The sequence below is a fragment of the Taurulus bubalis genome (assembly GCF_910589615.1).
Source record: "Taurulus bubalis genome assembly, chromosome: 19".
NCBI classification, from domain to species: Eukaryota; Metazoa; Chordata; class Actinopteri; order Perciformes; family Cottidae; genus Taurulus; species Taurulus bubalis.
The window spans coordinates 21,552,433-21,571,867 of NC_136607.1; the positions used below are offsets into that span (position 1 = coordinate 21,552,433).

Sequence of the window (19,435 nt, forward strand, 5' to 3'; positions counted from 1 at the left end):
CATGCAGAGTGGGCTGACTCGTGACAAAATGATAACTATTTTATTATAATAATTATTTTAGTTGGTGTTTGAGTTGTGTTGAAATGGCTGACTGATTATTGTAGTCCAGGTTCTCTTGTTTAATTTGATGTGGAGCATCAATATATTTGTTCATGATTATTGTAATGTTTTACACAGTTGAAATAAATTTCTAAAAAAGGACCTATATAGGTCCATACGGGGCTTAAATTGTTTCAATACTAATGAGCCATTTGACATAATGCCTACTTTACTTGTGTACTTTCACTTGTGTATGAGTTTAAACTCAAGAGTTTTACTTTCATCAGTTTGTGGTTTTAATGAAGCGGAAAGAAAAAACACATTTAATCTGAGATATATATCTATATATAGATATAGATCTATATCTATATCTATATCTATATATATAGAGAGAGAGAGAGGTTTTTGAATGGTTGACCATGAACCAGAAACTAAAGATCAGTTTTCATCGTCTCAACATGAGGATTTTCCTCCTGTTTTTAAATCATTATAAACTGAATATCTTTGACAACTTAAATATCTTTTCTTTTTTTATTATCCAGAAATGCATCGATAAGGAAAGCGAGCGGCTGCAGAAGGAACAGTTGAGCTTAATTCACTTAAAAATTAATATGCAACTATTTATGAATCAATTCATCGTTTGAGGACTTCTCCGTCTGCAGCTTCCTGGTCGTTTTGTTTTCTGGTTTCTTCCTGCGACAGAAGCCAGGTGACGAGTTCTGGACCTGCAGGACGTCGTCTCGGCCTTCTGGGGGAACGCCGGCCACGGTTTGAACCACCCAAACCGATCAGTGGAGGAAACCATCAGGATGCAGTCGTCTCCTTCAAGACCGAGCTCAGGGTGTAAAAACACACGACGTCACACTGCATTTAAAGTGGTTTTAATGAAGGAAGTGTTCTACGGTCACTAGGAGAAACAACACAGAAGAACCTGGAGGTTTGGTCACAACTTGTTTTAAGAAATTAACCTTTATTATTAATATTATTATTTTTAGACTTGTAATTCCTTTACACAATACATTTTCCTTTATAAGTATCTCAAAATATCTTTTGCTGGTTCGCTCGGTAACATTTTTATTCCTATAAGTAGAATCTCATTTTCAATATAGTTCTCTTTTTGAAAACAACAACAACAAAAAGACAACATCCATCATGTGTTTCTGTCCCGTCTTCAGAAAGACAACAAACGTCTGTCCAGCCCTGACCGCGCCAGAGAGGCTCATGGGAGAAAAACTAAAAACACCAGGAAGGAAGAGCGAGGTCAGAGAAGCGCCGCCGCCCGGCGCTCCAGAGCCGGACGTCTGGACTCTGCAGCCTGAACCTCCTGGCGGTGCCGGGGGGCCCGAACGCGGCCCTCCAGCCACGCGTTGGCCCTCGCTCTGACACCAGGGATGCTCTGGCGTCAGGGAGGTGACTCGCCGGTAAAACGATGTTTAGAAAACACGCTAAGATCGTATGTATAACATAAAACCCCGCGGAGCAAAGCCTTCGTTTCTTTTCTTAAGGCCCGTTCTTGTCGTTCGGGGCTTTAAAAAAAGAAAAGGTAATCCCTTCAGTAATTTCCCCCCTTAAATATTTTGGGTAATCTTTCCTCCGCTGCACATCCACAGCAGTGTTGTGTTCATTCCCCTCAGGTCAGAACCATGAGCCCAGAACCTGGACCAGGACACCATGAGGCCTTCAGTTATCTCTTAAACATCTTAACACACGCCTCCGCTCTTTAAATATAAACTATGCTGCCAATAGGAAAGAAAGCATTCGTTGGCTTCATTTCTAGTTATAAAAACCAAATTTGCTGGTTTTAGTAGGTTCTCTCTTTTATTATTTATCTTTTACAATAAAGCACTCTTTTTCTTCTCCTCCTCCAATGAGACGCCTCTCATTCACATCTCTCTCTCTCTCTCTCTCTCTCTCTCCCTCCCTCTCTCTCTCTCCCTCTCTCTCCATCATAACACCAACAACCTGCACATGAACTTTGTTTTGTTAACGCCACGGTACTTTAGTAGGCTATTACAGCACGGTTCCTCATGCACTTTTATCTGTCATTTTTCAGTTTTTATGCAAAATACCCCCAATATTGCAGATCTATGGAAGCCCATTTCCACCACTGTGATGAAGTCATAAATATTAAGTCATAATTATGAGATAGTAATTCAAAATGAGATATGAAGTCAAACTGATGAGATATAAAGTCATGATTAAGAGATGTAAAATAATAATTATAAGATGCCAAGTCATTATAATGAGATCGTAAGTCATAATTATGAGCTATTAAGTCATAACAATGAGATATTAAGTTGTTATAATGAGCTATTAAGTCATAATTGAGATATTAAGTTGTTATAATGAGATATTAAGTCATTATGAGATATTAAGTCATACTTATTGAGCTATTAAGTCATAATTATGCGATATGAAGTCATTTTTATGACTTGCATGATCTGTATTTTGAGAGAAATGGGCTTCCATGCAGCTCCATCTGCACGAACACATTACTCCATGTATTATAACATTATAACATCCCCTCTCTTCCTCCTCCATCAGTCGTCGTCCCCCTCGTCCCCCTCGGACTCGTCCCTCCTCTCGAAGCCCTTCTCCCGGACCCGGTCCTGGATCTCCTTCATCTCGTCGGCGTAGCGGCTGAAGGCTCCCCCGAACTTGCCCCAGGCCTTGAGCGGCACCGTGATAGAGTTCCGGTAGCTGGGCTTCACCTCGCTGACCCGCAGGAACACGCCGTACTTGTTGGAGCCCACGTCGAAGAAGAACCGCTTGGAGTCCACCATGATGGACGTTCCCTCGGGCAGCTCCCCGGAGCCCGCGCCCGCGGCCCCGGCGGCCAGCTCTTCGTCGTCTCCTCCGTAGTCGTCGATGAGCTTCGCCAGGGCGTCCCGGAACTCGATGAGCCCCTGGGCCGGCAGCGCGATGGTCTGGCCGGACAGCATGCCGGGGTTCCCCCCGCCGCCTCCGCCGCCCCCGGGCCCGCCGAAGCCGCCGCCGGGCCCGCGGTTCACGGTCTGCCGGATCCGGAGGAACCTCCCCCGCTGGTTCTCCTTCAAGTCCAGGTAGTACTTGCGGTTCTCCCGGACGAGGAACTCGCTCTTGAGAGCCCGCCTCGGCCCGCCGTCCTCCGCCCCCGCGGCCGCCTGGGCGAGCTGCTCCGGGCTGCTGGGCCCCAGTTGGGCGTAGTGCTCGATGAAGTCCCCGAGGTAGTCGCGGAACTCCGCGGCTACGGAGAGCGAGAGGGTCAGGCGGCTTTTGGAGCCGCCGGCCCCGACCTCGGCGATCTTGATGAACCGGCCCTTGCTGTTCTGCTTCACGTCCAGGTAGAAGCGCTTGTTCTGGATGTCCAGGCGCTTGGACGCCAGCTCCTGGGTCTCCTGGTCCCGCTGGAAGTGCTGGAAGCCGCCGCCGCCGCCTCCTCCCCCGCTGCTGCCTCCGCGCTCACTCCCGCTGTCGCCATCCGCCATCTTCTGCTCCACCATTCGGCTTCTGCTCTCCCTCTCGCCCCTGCGTCTCTGCCCCCTTCACGCCCCTCCAGGAGAGCGTCGTGATTGGCCCAACAGTCTGCCACTTTCGCGAGTTCACACGGTTACGGCTTTCCCATTGGTTGTCCGCTGAGCCCACGTGTAAACAGATCTCGTTTGCCATTGGTCAGACCGAGGATCCGTTTGCCTACAGTTTTTCTTTTAAACTACTCCCTCTGGTTGTGAAATCTTTGTTTTTATGACATAATCTGATGGAATTATGTATTTTTTTCTGGATTCAGCTGGTAAACTGTGTCGACATAGTTTGTTTTTCCTCAAAATTGTCTCGTGGTAATAACTCTCATTTGCCAGTGAAACAGTGAAAAATACTCCATTACAAGTAAAGGTCATACATTCAAAATGTCACTTAAAAATAAAAGTGTTATTAGCTAAATAAGTATCACAAGTAAAAGTACCGTGTTGTATTATGATATTTTATTTGAACATTAACCCACACATGAATGTTAAATATGTCTCACTGGTGGAGATGGAGCCAATTAGAACTAATTAATATACAGCTTTATAGTATATATCTTATAAAAAAAAGTATAAAAAGCAATATCACAAAGGACATGCTGTAGAAAAATACTAGTATTACATTGAAAATAATACTCAAGTGAAAGTACGTACGTAAATGTATTATTTCATACAATATATTACATGTTTATTGATTCATTAATGTGATCGTGTGTATGATGTTGCAGCTGAAGCAAAGTAAACTATTCAAATTAATGTAGTACAGTAAAAAGTACAATAAGTACCTCTGAGATGTAGTACAGTAAAAAGTACAATACCTCTGTGATGTAGTGGAGTAAGCAAGTAGTACAAAGTACCAGAAAATGGAAATACTCAAGTAAAGTACAAGTACCTCAAGAGATGTACTTCAGTTCAGTGCTTTAGGGTCTGAGCAGTTACTTTGCACCACTACTGTGTGTATAAGTACTACATTGTTGTTGCACTACCCCTCTCTGCCCACAGGTGGCGGCAGAGATCCACTGGCCTCTCGGGGCAGCAGCACCGGATGGAACCACAGACACAATCTTCTTCGTTTGTTTTATTTAATGCTCCACAAACCTCGTTGCTCATCCGGCTTCATGACGTGTTTGGGAAGGATTTCAACAACATTCATCTTTATTCATTTAACTATGAATTCATCATTTCTATAAATATGAATTCTCTCATTTTGAGCAATTTCATACGCTCCTTATCAGTAACCTTGTTTATATTTTGGGCATTGTGTTTATTTGGGGTTTCGGAATACTTTAATTTATACTTGCATCTTCATTTTTTTAGGCTAATGAAAATAAATATTGGTTGTTTTTGAAGAAAATGTCAAACAGTTTCAGCTCCTCAGTTGTGTACACTTGTGTTTATGTGTACATTTGTGTGTATAACGTGGAGAAATACCTAGTTTTTCCCCCCAGTTGATACAATACTGCAAATATATAAAATATTGCAATATTTTAATGAATAGAAAGAGACTCAACTGACATGCATTGCAATGAAAATCCTCCAGTTCTCCTCCCTAACGTGTCACATGAAGGAACCATCCCAGTATATTATACATCAATGTAGTGGAGTAAAAGTACAGTTTTGTTCCAGAAATATTTAAAGGAGGAAAACTCTTCAGATGACCTGAAGTTTGAATAGTGATTTTATTTTAGACATAAACAAACAAAAAATAATCAAATAAAACACAGATTCAAATTTAAATATATCCCAACTATACAACCAGACCCAGACACACACACACACACACACACACACACACACACACACACACACACACACACACACACACACACACGTGAATCCCACTATTGCACAACACTCTGTATGAGTCCGGCTTCACAGCAGCTGATATTCCTCTTGATCCTGAGAGGACGAGGTGAACGCCATCAATAAGTCTCTCTGTGTCCGACAGGACGTCCCGGTCCAGGTCCAGGTCCAGGTCCAGGTCTCGGTCCCGGATCAGTAATACTGCGGGTACTGAGGCGGCAGCACGACCCCGGGCAAGCTGCCGTACTGGAAGAAGGAGTCCAGCGGCAGAGACGGGCCTCCGGGCAGCGCGGCGCCGTACTGCAGCCCGTGAAGAGGCCCGTGAAGAGGCCCGTACGGGGCGGCGGCCTGGTCCTGGTACCGGGGGAACGGGCCGGGCCGGTAGCTCTGCAGCTCGGGGCAGTGCATGAACTGGGCGGCGTTGGCGTGGCAGGCGTGAGCCAGCGCGTCCTGCACCGTCCGCTTCAGCTTCATGCGCCGGTTCTGGAACCAGTTTCTGATCTGAGGAGAAGAAAGATTGATGTTTTAATACAGAATATTAACATTTCTCAGGGAACGCTTATAAATACTGAAGCTGAATTATGCTCCACTCTAAGTAATAAATCAATAATAATATTTGGGGAAAAAACAACTTTAGAGTAAAAATATTAAAATATACAAAACTACAAAAATATTAAGTAAATGCCCCCCTAAAAATAACATAAATAAATAAAATAAAAATAATAATTTAGAAAATGATTCTATATATTAACAACAAAGTGAATAAAATAAAACAATAAAAGAAATGTATAAATAAAATAAGTCAGCAAAAAAAAATTGTGATGTGTCCAAATCTGCCAATAAAAAAATAAATATACAATATATACATTGAACAAATCTGCTAAATAAATAAAAACAATAAATAAATAAAATAAAAACACATGTAAATAAATAAAAATAATTGATCCCTAAACAGCTCAACAAAAACAATATTTAAAACGTTTTATTACATTAATATATTTCATATTTATGTATCCAGTTATTCAGTTTATTTGATACATATTGATGATCACATATTGATGACTACATATTGATAACTACACGTTGATCACCACATATTGATGATCACATATTGATGATATTGATCACAGTGTCGCTACCTGTTTGTCCGACAGGTGCAGCTTCCTGCAGAGCTCCGCCTTGTCCTGCGTCCCCAGGTAGGCGTTCCTCTTGAAGGAGCGCTCCAGGCTGCTGATCTGCTCCGCCGTGAAGGCCGTGCGAGGCCTCCTGCCCAGCGGGGGGGGGGAGGGGGAGGAAGAGGGGGAGGAAGAGGAGAAGGAGGAGGGAGAGGGGGCGGCGGCTGCCGGGGAGAGGGAGCGCCCCCCTTCACTCTCGTAGCCGGAGGTCTCCTCCTCTTCCTCCTCTTCCTCCGTCCCGCTGCTGAACGCCGCTTCAGTCACTGCAGAGAGAAACTCACGTTAATTAAGTATTCAGAAAAGTACTTCAACTACACTGTGAAATACTCCTCCACGAGTACAAGTACGCCCCCTTGTGACTGTTCTGCTATAATTATTATGATTATTATTATTATATATATATATAATATATATATATATATATATATAATATATATATATATATATATATATTATATATATATATATATATATATATATATATAATATATATATATATTATATGACTCGTGCATCAAGTTGGTTGAACTATTACATCATTATTATTTTCATTAAGGATTCATCTGCTGATTATTTATTCTATTGATTTATTGTTTGGTTTGTAAAAATAGTTTAAAAAAACAAATAGTGAGAAATGTCCCAAAGCGACATCTTCACAATGTTTACTAAAAATACATTTAAATGATTAAAAAGATAAGAAACGGTCAAAAACAATTACCACAAATGTTCTGATTTATTGACACATTTATTTATTTATTGATAAATCAACTGTAAAACTGTTGAGTAGTTTCATTTATAACAACAACAAAAACACATTTTAGTTCTTTGAATGTTTTATATGCAAAACATGTTGAAGTAGGTAAAGTGAGTAAAAAGTACATGAAGGGACTCATGTAAAAGTACCACATGTGTGTACTCAATCACAGTAAATGTACCTCAGAGAAAAACCCCTGCATTACAAATGTAATCATTTAATGTGTAATAATGTTTTCATGTCTGCACGTTAATGAACACATGAATGGTCTTTACAGCACAGAGTCCTTTAAACCCTTTGTTGACTAAGAACAGCAGCTTGAAGTCTTTTGTAGTCTGGTGGTTTAAAGTAACTCTGTATTTACGTTCTAGTGGAATAAAGGAACAACTCAAGGAATAAATAAAGGAATAAATACCGTGGAGCTGCAGGCTCCGGGCCGCTGGCTGCTTTGGAGAACTCTCTGGCTTCGGTCTGCAGTAAAAACCCGGCAGACTCTCTGAGTGAGTCCCGCAGGCGGCGGGTCCAGGTCCTGGTCCTGGTCCTGGTCCTGGTCCTGGTCCTGGTCCTGGTCCTGGTCCTGGTCCTGGTCCTGGTCCTGGTCCTGGTCCTGGTCCAGGTCCAGGTCCTGAGCCTGTGGGCTGGCTGCTCTGTGACATCCACTCGATGGAAAAATGTCCCTTCATGGTGCAGAAGGTGAAGAAAAGAGTAAAATCCTTAAAGAGTTTAAGAGCAGCAGCAGCAGAGGTGCTGGTCCTGGTCTGTCCTGGGGGAGTTGTGACTGCCCTGGTCTGTCCTGGGGGAGTTGTGACTGCCCCCCTCCTCACAGCGGGTCTGTATTTATAGGCGGCATCAGACTCCCTGAGCAACAAGATCAAAGCAAACATCCCCCGCCTTTAGTTTTCACAACTGGAGTAATTAAGACGTCTCATTCAGTCTCAATGAGGCTGTTACAGGGAGGCTCCAGTGAGTCTGGGCCGGACCCCCATCCTCCTCCTCCTCCTCCTCCTCCTCCTCCTGCCCAACAGAACAGATACTAACACACCTCTCCTCCCCACATGTCCACATCACGTCCTCACTGGAGGAATCGTCTCCACCTTTAAGGTTTCATAATTTAATCTGAAGATAATAGTGAAAAGCTTAAAAGTCGATGATGAACTTTGTAGCAACGACAGAAATAAAATATATATACATATATAAATATATAAATATATACATATATATATATATATATATATATATATATATAAATACTTAGTTTGTTCAACAGGAATATTGATCACAGGTTAGAGGTGATTATTGGGTTAGTTTTGGGATATTAACATAACTGTGAACTATTAGACATGATGAAAGTAACATTTATATTAAGTGTATACTAATATAGATATACATATTGATATAGTTATATTGATCAGTTTTAGTTTAAATTCTTACACTCTGCTGTATGAATAGACAACAGTATTGTGAATGACATTAATATTATTTAGAGATAAACATTGTTAGAGACGCCGTGTCATGTGATTCTTGTGTTTAGGATCAATATTTAAGATAAGATAAGATTAGATATTCATGTATTAGTCCGCTGTGGGGACTTGCAGCAGACGGGTAAAGTGCACAAAGACACATAACAAGTCATATAAATAAACACAACAGCAATATTATATACACAGAAGATACAGTTTAAGTCTCTTCTTGTTTTATATTCAATGTGATTTAATGTGTTTTGTGAAAGGTGAAGAGCTGCATAATAACATTTAAAAACATGCATTAAAATGAGATAAATTGTCATAAATTGGACCCAAATGTTTGGGTTAAAGCTTCTAAGGAGAAAATGTTCTGAACCGGAGTTCCAACACAGAAACATTCTGAATTCTTCACAATTTGTTGATGTTCTACAGTTAAAAAAAAACATCTGCAGATATTAAAAGTTTATTTTTTCTCTCCTTATTTTCTGCAGCTTCACTGATAATAAAATACTCATAGTTGTATTTTCTCTTGCAGACTTTAATCAAACACGTTCCTGCTGACCAGCAGCCGTCACTTAAAGAGACTGTGAGTGGTTAAGATCCCTGATCTCAGATCAGGGATCAGCTGACGATGATCCGTCTCTCTGCTATTGATCAGCCTTCAAGGCAACGAGCCCAAAACATCAAGAACCTCTGACTCCACTCCTGAAGTACTAGTATACTGTAAACGCTCTCTTGAAGTACTTTACGCATCAGACCCTGTTCTTCAGTAAAGGAACAAAACTACATTCATTTTATCTCTGTGTTTTATTCACAATCAGCTGAAGTAAAAGTATTTTAATGTACTTAAAGTATGAATGTACTCGTTGTGGAGCCAGATTGTGCTCCGACATAAGTACACGCATCTTAAAAGTACTTTAGTAATACTTTCTTTTCATGCATGTGAATACCTTTCCACAGAGATATTATATTATATTATGAGAGTATTCTGATACATAAATACGATATTAAGTAAAGATAAATGGGGGGGGGAGGAGGAGGAGGGGGATGAGGGGGAGAAGGAGAAGGATGGGGAGGAGGAGGAGGGGGAGGAAGAGGAGGAGGGGGAGGAGGAAGAGGAGGAGGGGGAGGAGGAGGAGGAGTCGCCGCCCGCTGGCCGCCGGGACGTCCCATCAAAGCCCCGCCGCCTTTGAAGCTGATAGGGATCAATGGGCCTAACGGAGCGTTACAGACGGGGCGGGACGCCGCAGCCCTGCAGCAGATCAATGATTATTGGGCGTCATCATCTGCATAGAGGAGGAACGCACACCTCCACACCTCTGAGGGTTAACATGCTGGAGGGCTTTGTGCTCAACTGCAGCAGGATCAATATGATACATATTGGTATTGTTGGTAATACAGTGGATTAAGGAATTGAAACACAGAAAAAGTATTTTCTTTTAATCATTTTATTTGTTAAAATTGTTAACAACATCGAGGAGGAGATGACGCGGCGTTTCCTTAGTTCAATTAAAAATAGGGACATTTTTTATTTTGTTGTTATTTAAAGTGTTTAAATATGTATTTTTATTGTGAAAATAAAATGAAAAATATTGTAATGTATTTGTAGTTCTTCTTTTCCTGTAAAGAATTTAATATTATTATTTTGTTAACAAAAGAGTCGAAAACCAAAAATAACAATTCTGTCGTTAATTATTATTTATTTATTGGTTGAAATTGTTGACATCGTCAAGGAGACTGTGTCAACGTTTCCTTAGTTCAAATTAAAATGGGGAAATATTTATTGTGTTTAGGTTTTTTACCTTTAAGTGTTAACATATTTTGTATTTATTTTAAAAATACAAATATATTATTTAAATGTATTTGTTGCTCTACCTTTACTTTTAATAATTTACATTGAATGGATTTTTTTAAAGCTCCTTTTTGCAAAACTGCACCAGGAATATATATTCCAAATATATATGTATATATTTTTTTTTAATTGTTCACATCAAGAAGGAACATTTGAAAACAGTTGAATAAATTGTGAAAAAAAGAAGAAATTTGGCTCAAAGTTGTGGCTCTAGAGCCCCGAACGTGGATTCATCCGCCGCTGAAAATAGTCCCCCAATAAATGCACCATCTCCTCTTTTGAAAAGAAGAAACCACCCGTTGGGTCTGTTAAAAAGAGGACTGACGGGTTTGGAGCCGAGAGACGCAGACAGGAAGTCACGACTCACGACTGAAGAACCGCTAAAGGCGATTCTCCTTCAAAGCATTTGTATTGAGATTGATTTGGGATTTTATCTACGAAAACCTGATAGAGACGGAGACGTCAGAGATCTGAGCCCCAGGTTGGGACGTGTGTGTGTGTGAGTGTGTGTCTCCTCGAGGTGTGTGTGTGTGTGTGTGTGTTTGTGTGTGTCTCCTCGAGGTGTGTGTGTGTGTGTGTGTTTGTGTCCATAACAGAGCAGCAAACAGGCCCATTAGAGATGAAAGAGAATGAATGGAGCCAATCAGAGACGAGCTCAGCAGGAGACGCTCACACAGACACAGACACTGAGGAGGAGGAGGAGAGACCTTCATCACGGATAAGGATGCTCACACACACTCTCTCCCTCCCTCTCTCTCTCACACACACACGCACACACACACACAGTGTGTATGTGCGCGTGTGTGTGTGTGTGCGTGTGTGTGTGTGTGTGTGTGTGTGTGTGTGTGTGTGTGTGTGTGTGAAAGATGTAAACAAGGATGATGCAGAGAAGAGACTCCTCGGAGTAAAAGTTGAAAGTTGCAATTAAACAAAAGGTTTTAAAGTTCAGTTCTCACTCAAATAATAATAATAATAATAATAATAATAATAATAGAATAGACAATAAACATCTGGAATCTTAATATTTGTTACTCCACATACACATAAAATACAACATAAATAAAATGTTTTGCTTTCTGACAGTAAATCAGTTTCACCTCTAAACTTCTCACATTGTTTAAATTAAATTATCAAATATTTCACAAAAATAATTAAAAAATGAAAACATTTATTTATCAGAACTTCTTCTTCTTTCCCATAAATGGTTTTCCGGCCCCTCATGTTCACCGGGTGACCCTTTAAAGGGCCTCGCCCCTTATGTTGGGAACCACTGGCCTAAACTATCTGACTGTAGTTAAAGCTTCTATAACGAGCTGCCATTCATTTACATATCTAATCATGTCATTTACTTCATTAATGTAGTAAATCAATGAAGGAGATTTATATCAGAAACATGAATAAAAAGTAATGATATAATAAGTCAGAATAATTCTGAGGTATTGAGTCATAATTTAGAGATAAATACTAAATCATACATTTTAAAGAATTAATTAAAAACAAACGAAAAATATTAGATGGTAAATCAAAATGATGAGATACTAAACTTGAAATACTTAAATCAAAATACTGAATGTTTATTAGATATAATCACAGTACTGCTGATACTTTAAGTACATTAGCTGATAATATTCCTGTACTGTTGTTTTGTAAATGTTTATTTAGTAAAAACATGTTTTCCAAAGAGGAAGAAGAACATTTACTGGATAAAACTTTGTCTGAATACAGTACTTTGACACAGTTGTTGTGGTACTTGTTCTTGCTCTTTGACTCTTGTCATGTTAAATAAGAACGTTGTTCAAAGTGTTTTCATTAATAATTCCTCCTGATGAACTAAATCCTCTTCAGCTTTGAGGAGCAGCATGAAGCTGAAACATTAACATTTCCTCCAAGATGTCTGCCGCCGCCGGTCAGACCGGGCGGCTCCTCGTCCTCGTCTTCGTCCTCGTCCTCGTCCTCTTCCTCCTTTCGGTTCACACGGACGGCGTCAACAACGCAGACGTGTCGATGGAGACGGAGGAGTGAAGCTTCTCTGAACCCACTGAGACCACTGGCTTTAGACCTCACCCAGATCACCGCAGAGCAAAATGAAAGGAGGATGAGAGGAAGAAGGAGGAGAAGGAATAGAAGGAGAAGAGAAGGAGGAGGAGACAAAGAAGAAAAAGCAGGAGGACAACGAAGAAGGAGAAGAAGAAGGAAGGAGGAATAAGATGAAGAAAAAGAAGAAAGAAGAGGAGAAGGAAGAGGAAGAGAAGAGTCTCAGGTCAAAGAGGAGGAGTGTGAGCGCCGACGCGGTCTTTGATGTTAAACTGTATTTAGAGGTTAATGAGGCTGTTAGGAGGTGAAGGAAACGCCTCACACACACACACACACACACACACACACACACACACACACACACACACACACACACACACACACACTCATACACAGTGACACAGTCACACACACACACACACAGTGACACAGTCACACACACACACACACACACACACACACTCACTCATACACAGTGACACAGTCACACACACACACACACACACACACACACACACACACTCACTCATACACAGTGACACAGTCACACACACACACACACACACACACACACACACACACACACACACACACACACACACACACACACACTCCTTTAAATCCAGAAGAAGAAGATATTCATTTCATGAGTTTATGTAATTTTATTTTCCTTTCTCTGAAAATAAATCCGACCAGGAAGATTTTTTTTTCATTTCAAGAACAAATAAGAAACGTATTAAATAAATAAAACTACGAGCGTCAGTGAATGTACTGAGGTGTTGACATTATTTCAGTTTAATCTCAAAGCGTTTTATTTAGTTTTAACTGATCCTAAAACCTTTTTTTCTTCTGTCAAATTATGGATAATGAAACGTTTTGGACTTTTAACTCTTTAAGAGTCTAAACTCTTTAACTCTTTTAGAAACAGACATGACGAGGAGACTGACCTCATCTCAGAGGTCAAAGGGGCTTGACCTTTAACAAAGGGGTTTATTTGACCTCTTTTAAAGGTAGATCTCAGCTACGAAGCCGTCAGATACATGAAGTACATGAAGTTAGTACATGAAGTACATGCAGTACATGAAGTAGGTTTCCCTCTGAGATGCATGTGGAGAAGTATAAAGTACCTCAAGCTGCAGTCGATGGAGGAAGCGGGTCAGCAGGACCAGGCGGCTCGTCTGTGAGGAAACGCTGCGTTCAAAGACACTCAGACGACCTGAACGGGAAAACATCCGGTAAATACTGTATTTATACACATATACTTATCTGTATATTTACACACACACACACACGTGTATAATATTTTAATTTTATATAGCGCTTTTCTGAATACTCAAAGACGCTTCAAATGTGTATATATATATATATATATATATATATATATATACGTATATATATACATATACATATATATATATATATATATATATATATATATACACACACACATATTTATACACATATATGTATCTGTGTATGTATATTTACATACACACATGCATATATACATATATATTTGAATTTGTAGATGTATATCCGTCTATTCTCTTGTAGTATATATACATACACACACACACACACACACACACACACACACACATATTTATACACATATACGTATCTGTGTATGTAGGTTTATATATATACACACACACACTCACCTAAAGGATTATTAGGAACACCATACTAATACTGTGTTTGACCCCCTTTCGCCTTCAGAACTGCCTTAATTCTACGTGGCATTGATTCAACAAGGTGCTGAACGCATTCTTTAGAAATGTTGGCCCATATTGATCGGATAGCATCTTGCAGTTGATGGAGATTTGTGGGATGCACATCCAGGGCACGAAGCTCCCGTTCCACCACATCCCAAAGATGCTCTTTGGATTGAGATATAGCCATCAGAGGATGGTACATGGTGGCTATAAAGGGATGGACATGGTCAGAAACAATGCTCAGGTAGGCCGTGGCATTTAAACGATGCCCAATTGGCACTAAGGGGCCTAAAGTGTGCCAAGAAAACATCCCCCACACCATTACACCACCACCAGCCTGCACAGTGGTAACAAGGCACGATGGATCCATGTTCTCATTCTGTTTACGCCAAATTCTGACTCTACCATCTGAATGTCTCAACAGAAATTGAGACTCATCAGACCAGGCAACATTTTTCCAGTCTTCAACTGTCCAATTTTGGTGAGCTCTTGCAAATTGTAGCCTCTTGTTCCGATTGGTAGTGGAGATGAGTGGAACCCTGTGGGGTCTTCTGCTGCTGGAGCCCATCCGCCTCAAGGTTGTGCGTGTTGTGGCTTCACAAATGCTTTGCTGCATACCTCGGTTGTAACAAGTGGTTATTTCAGTCAAAGTTGCTCTTCTATCAGCTTGAATCAGTCGGCCCATTCTCCTCTGACCTCTAGCATCAACAAGGCATTTTCGCCCACAGGACTGCTGCATACTGGATGTTTTTCCCTTTTCACAGCAATCTTTGTAAACCATAGAAATGGTTGTGCGTGAAAATCCCAGTAACTGAGCAGATTGTGAAATACTCAGACCGGCCCGTCTGGCACCAACAACCATGCCACGCTCACAATTGCTTAAATCGCCTTTCTTTCCCATTCTGACATTCAGTTTGGAGTTCAGGAGATTGTCTTGACCAGGACCACGCCCCTAAATGCATTGAAGCAACTGCCATGTGATTGGTTGATTAGATAATTGCATTAATGAGAAGTTGAACAGGTGTTCCTAATAATCCTTTAGGTGTGTATATATATAATATATATATATATATATATATATATATATATATATATATATATATATATATATATATATATATTTGAATTTGTAGAAGAACATCCATCTATTCTCTTGTAGTAATATCAATATTTGTTTGGGACTATTTTCAGCGGCGGATGAATCCATGTGGCGCTCTACAGTGTGTGTATGTGGGCCTGATGATGATGATGATGATGGTGGTGATGAAGGAACAACAGTGAGGCGTTTGGTTTTTAATGGAGCTCTAAAGCTGTGATAATGCTGATGAGATCAAAGTGCTGCTGTTTGTTTCTATGGAGTTTGTTGACAATAGAGCATGAAGAGGTGATCCCGTCCAGGGCCACCAGGGGGAGCGCAAGAGCACAGACTCACACTACGAGTGGTTTGGGGAAACATACATATTATGAATATTTTTTTTATTGTAGAATATCATTATTTATTACAGAATAACCTTTCATTAACCTAAAAAAAACATTTGAAAGATCTTTTATTGTTAAAGTCACAACTTAAATACAAGTACTTCTTCGTTATAGTCATGTCATACAAGTGTTGTGATACTGAATATATTTTACCACACAAAACAGCAGATGGATTTGATGGTTCTAATTCATTTTTGGGAACAAAAGGGCAAAGAGGCAGAGGTCCGAAAGCTGAAGGTCAAATCCTGATCCTGGAGGACGTCTGGCTCAGACTGAAGGGGAAGAACCGGGTTCCTTTGGGAGGAAGATGGAGACAGAGGGACCGAGCTGGAAAGAATGAAAAGAAAAGCGCCGGGCAGGGAACCGGTCCACCAAACCGCTTCCTCCATGTCCATCTCCTTAACGCCCCACTACATCCTCCATGTCCATCTCCTTAACGCCCTTAACGCCCCACCCCGTCCTCCATGTCCATCTCCTTAACGCCCCACTACATCCTCCATGTCCATCTCCTTAACGCCCCACTACATCCTCCATGTCCATCTCCTTAACGCCCCACTACATCCTCCATGTCCATCTCCTTAACGCCCCACTACATCCTCCATGTCCATCTCCTTAACGCCCCACTACATCCTCCATGTCCATCTCCTTAACGCCCCACTACATCCTCCATGTCCATCTCCTTAACGCCCCACTACATCCTCCATGTCCATCTCCTTAACGCCCCACTACATCCTCCATGTCCATCTCCTTAACGCCCCACTACATCCTCCATGTCCATCTCCTTAACGCCCCACTACATCCTCCATGTCCATCTCCTTAACGCCCCACTACATCCTCCATGTCCATCTCCTTAACGCCCCACTACATCCTCCATGTCCATCTCCTTAACGCCCCACTACATCCTCCATGTCCATCTCCTTAACGCCCCACTACATCCTCCATGTCCATCTCCTTAACGCCCCACTACATCCTCCATGTCCATCTCCTTAACGCCCCACCCCGTCCTCCATGTCCATCTCCTTAACGCCCCACTACATCCTCCATGTCCGTCTCCTTAACGCCCCACTACATCCTCCATGTCCATCTTCTTAATGCCCCACTACATCCTCCATGTCCGTCTCCTTAACGCCCCACTACATCCTCCATGTCCATCTCCTTAACGCCCCACTACATCCTCCATGTCCATCTCCTTAACGCCCCACTACATCCTCCATGTCCGTCTCCTTAACGCCCCACTACATCCTCCATGTCCGTCTCCTTAACGCCCCACTACATCCTCCATGTCCGTCTCCTTAACGCCCCACTACATCCTCCATGTCCATCTCCTTAATGCCCCACTACATCCTCCATGTCCATCTCCTTAACGCCCCACTACATCCTCCATGTCCATCTCCTTAACGCCCCACTACATCCTCCATGTCCATCTCCTTAACGCCCCACTACATCCTCCATGTCCATCTCCTTAACGCCCCACTACATCCTCCATGTCCATCTCCTTAACGCCCCACTACATCCTCCATGTCCGTCTCCTTAACGCCCCACTACATCCTCCATGTCCGTCTCCTTAACGCCCCACTACATCCTCCATGTCCATCTCCTTAACGCCCCACTACATCCTCCATGTCCATCTCCTTAACGCCCCACTACATCCTCCATGTCCATCTCCTTAACGCCCCACTACATCCTCCATGTCCATCTCCTTAACGCCCCACTACATCCTCCATGTCCATCTCCTTAACGCCCCACCCCGTCCTCCATGTCCATCTCCTTAACGCCCCACTACATCCTCCATGTCCGTCTCCTTAACGCCCCACTACATCCTCCATGTCCATCTTCTTAATGCCCCACTACATCCTCCATGTCCGTCTCCTTAACGCCCCACTACATCCTCCATGTCCATCTCCTTAACGCCCCACTACATCCTCCATGTCCATCTCCTTAACGCCCCACTACATCCTCCATGTCCGTCTCCTTAACGCCCCACTACATCCTCCATGTCCGTCTCCTTAACGCCCCACTACATCCTCCATGTCCATCTCCTTAACGCCCCACTACATCCTCCATGTCCGTCTCCTTAACGCCCCACTACATCCTCCATGTCCATCTCCTTAATGCCCCACCCCGTCCTCCATGTCCATCTCCTTAACGCCCCACCCCGTCCTCCATGTCCATCTCCTTAACGCCCCACCCCGTCCTCCATGTCCATCTCCTTAACGCCCCACTCCGTCCTCCATGTCCATCTCCTTAACGCCCCACCCCGTCCTCCATGTCCGTTTCCTTAACGCCCCACCCCGTCCTCCATGTCCGTCTCCTTACCAGCCCACCCATCCTCCATCTCCTTAACGCCCCACCCCATCCTCCATCTCCGTCTCCTTAACGCCCCACCCCATCCTCCATCTCCATCTCCTTAACGCCCCACCCCATTCTTCATCACCGTCTCCTTAACGCCCCACCCCATCCTCCATGTCCGTCTCCTTAACGCCCCACCCCATCCTCCATGTCCGTTTCCTTAACGCCCCACCCCGTCCTCCATGTCCATCTCCTTAACGCCCCACCCCGTCCTCCATGTCCGTTTCCTTAACGCCCCACCCCGTCCTCCATGTCCATCTACTTAACGCCCCACTACATCCTCCATGTCCATCTCCTTAACACCCCACTCCGTCCTCCATGTCCATCTCCTTAACACCCCACCCCATCCTCCATGTCCGTCTCCTTAACGCCCCACTACATCCTCCATGTCCGTCTCCTTAATGCCCCACCCCGTCCTCCATGTCCGTCTCCTTAACGCCCCACCCCGTCCTCCATGTCCGTCTCCTTACCAGCCCACCCATCCTCCATCTCCTTAACGCCCCACCCCATCCTCCATCTCCGTCTCCTTAACGCCCCACCCCGTCCTCCATGTCCATCTCCTTAACGCCCCACCCCGTCCTCCATGTCCATCTCCTTAACGCCCCACCCCGTCCTCCATGTCCGTCTCTTTAACGCCCCTGTAGTCGTGCCTACCGTGATGTAGCTCCTCCCTTATGGTGTGAGTGTAATCCTGATGGGAGGAGCTACTGTGATGTAGCTCCTCCCATCAGGAGAAAGTGTGAATGGCGGCGTGTCGTGTGATACAAGCGCTCTTCATTTACCATTCATCCATTTTGGAAAATAAATTTGAAAATAAATTTGAACAAAACAATCATCAATATGCTGGTTTGTGTGGTTAAATATATTTAGTATTACAACAATTGTATGACATGACTATAACAGAAGTACTACTAGTACAGAAGTAGTAGGTTAACGAAAGGTTATTCTGTAATAAATAATCACTCATTTGAATATGTTTATATTTTTAAATGAACACTATTACATTCACATTATACAAATGTTTACTCATTTGAATATTATTACAATTATTACGAATATATTAATATTAGAATATATTAATATGTACTATGACTAATAATGAACATTCTAAGATGGTGAACTGAATTGCTCTGCATGTCTTCAGTCTTACCTGAACAGCTCCTCCACCTGGAATCCTTTCTTTCCACCGAGCTGAGAGAGAAAAGCTCTTCGACTGGCTCCCATCTTCCTCTCCAGCAGGAACAAAACCACCTGAGGGAACTGCTGTGGTAA

At 42.6% G+C, this 19,435-nt stretch overlaps 2 protein-coding genes across 2 annotated transcripts; both read right to left on the bottom strand.

Moving 5' to 3' along the window:
* Nucleotides 1-904: 904 nt before the first annotated feature.
* Nucleotides 905-3,521, bottom strand: purbb (purine-rich element binding protein Bb; the record flags this gene model as incomplete). The annotated part of the gene is made up of 1 exon (XM_079235505.1): nt 905-3,521. One exon carries the CDS (start codon nt 3,519-3,521, stop codon nt 2,580-2,582), a length of 942 nt encoding a protein of 313 aa, XP_079091631.1. The 3' UTR covers nt 905-2,579.
* Nucleotides 3,522-5,534: 2,013 nt separating this feature from the next.
* On the bottom strand, nt 5,535-7,954 carry ved (ventrally expressed dharma/bozozok antagonist; the record flags this gene model as incomplete). Its single annotated transcript, XM_079235280.1, has 3 exons — nt 5,535-5,843; nt 6,482-6,780; nt 7,903-7,954. 3 exons carry the CDS (start codon nt 7,952-7,954, stop codon nt 5,535-5,537), a joined length of 660 nt encoding a protein of 219 aa, XP_079091406.1.
* Between the last annotated feature and the right edge of the window lie 11,481 nt (nt 7,955-19,435).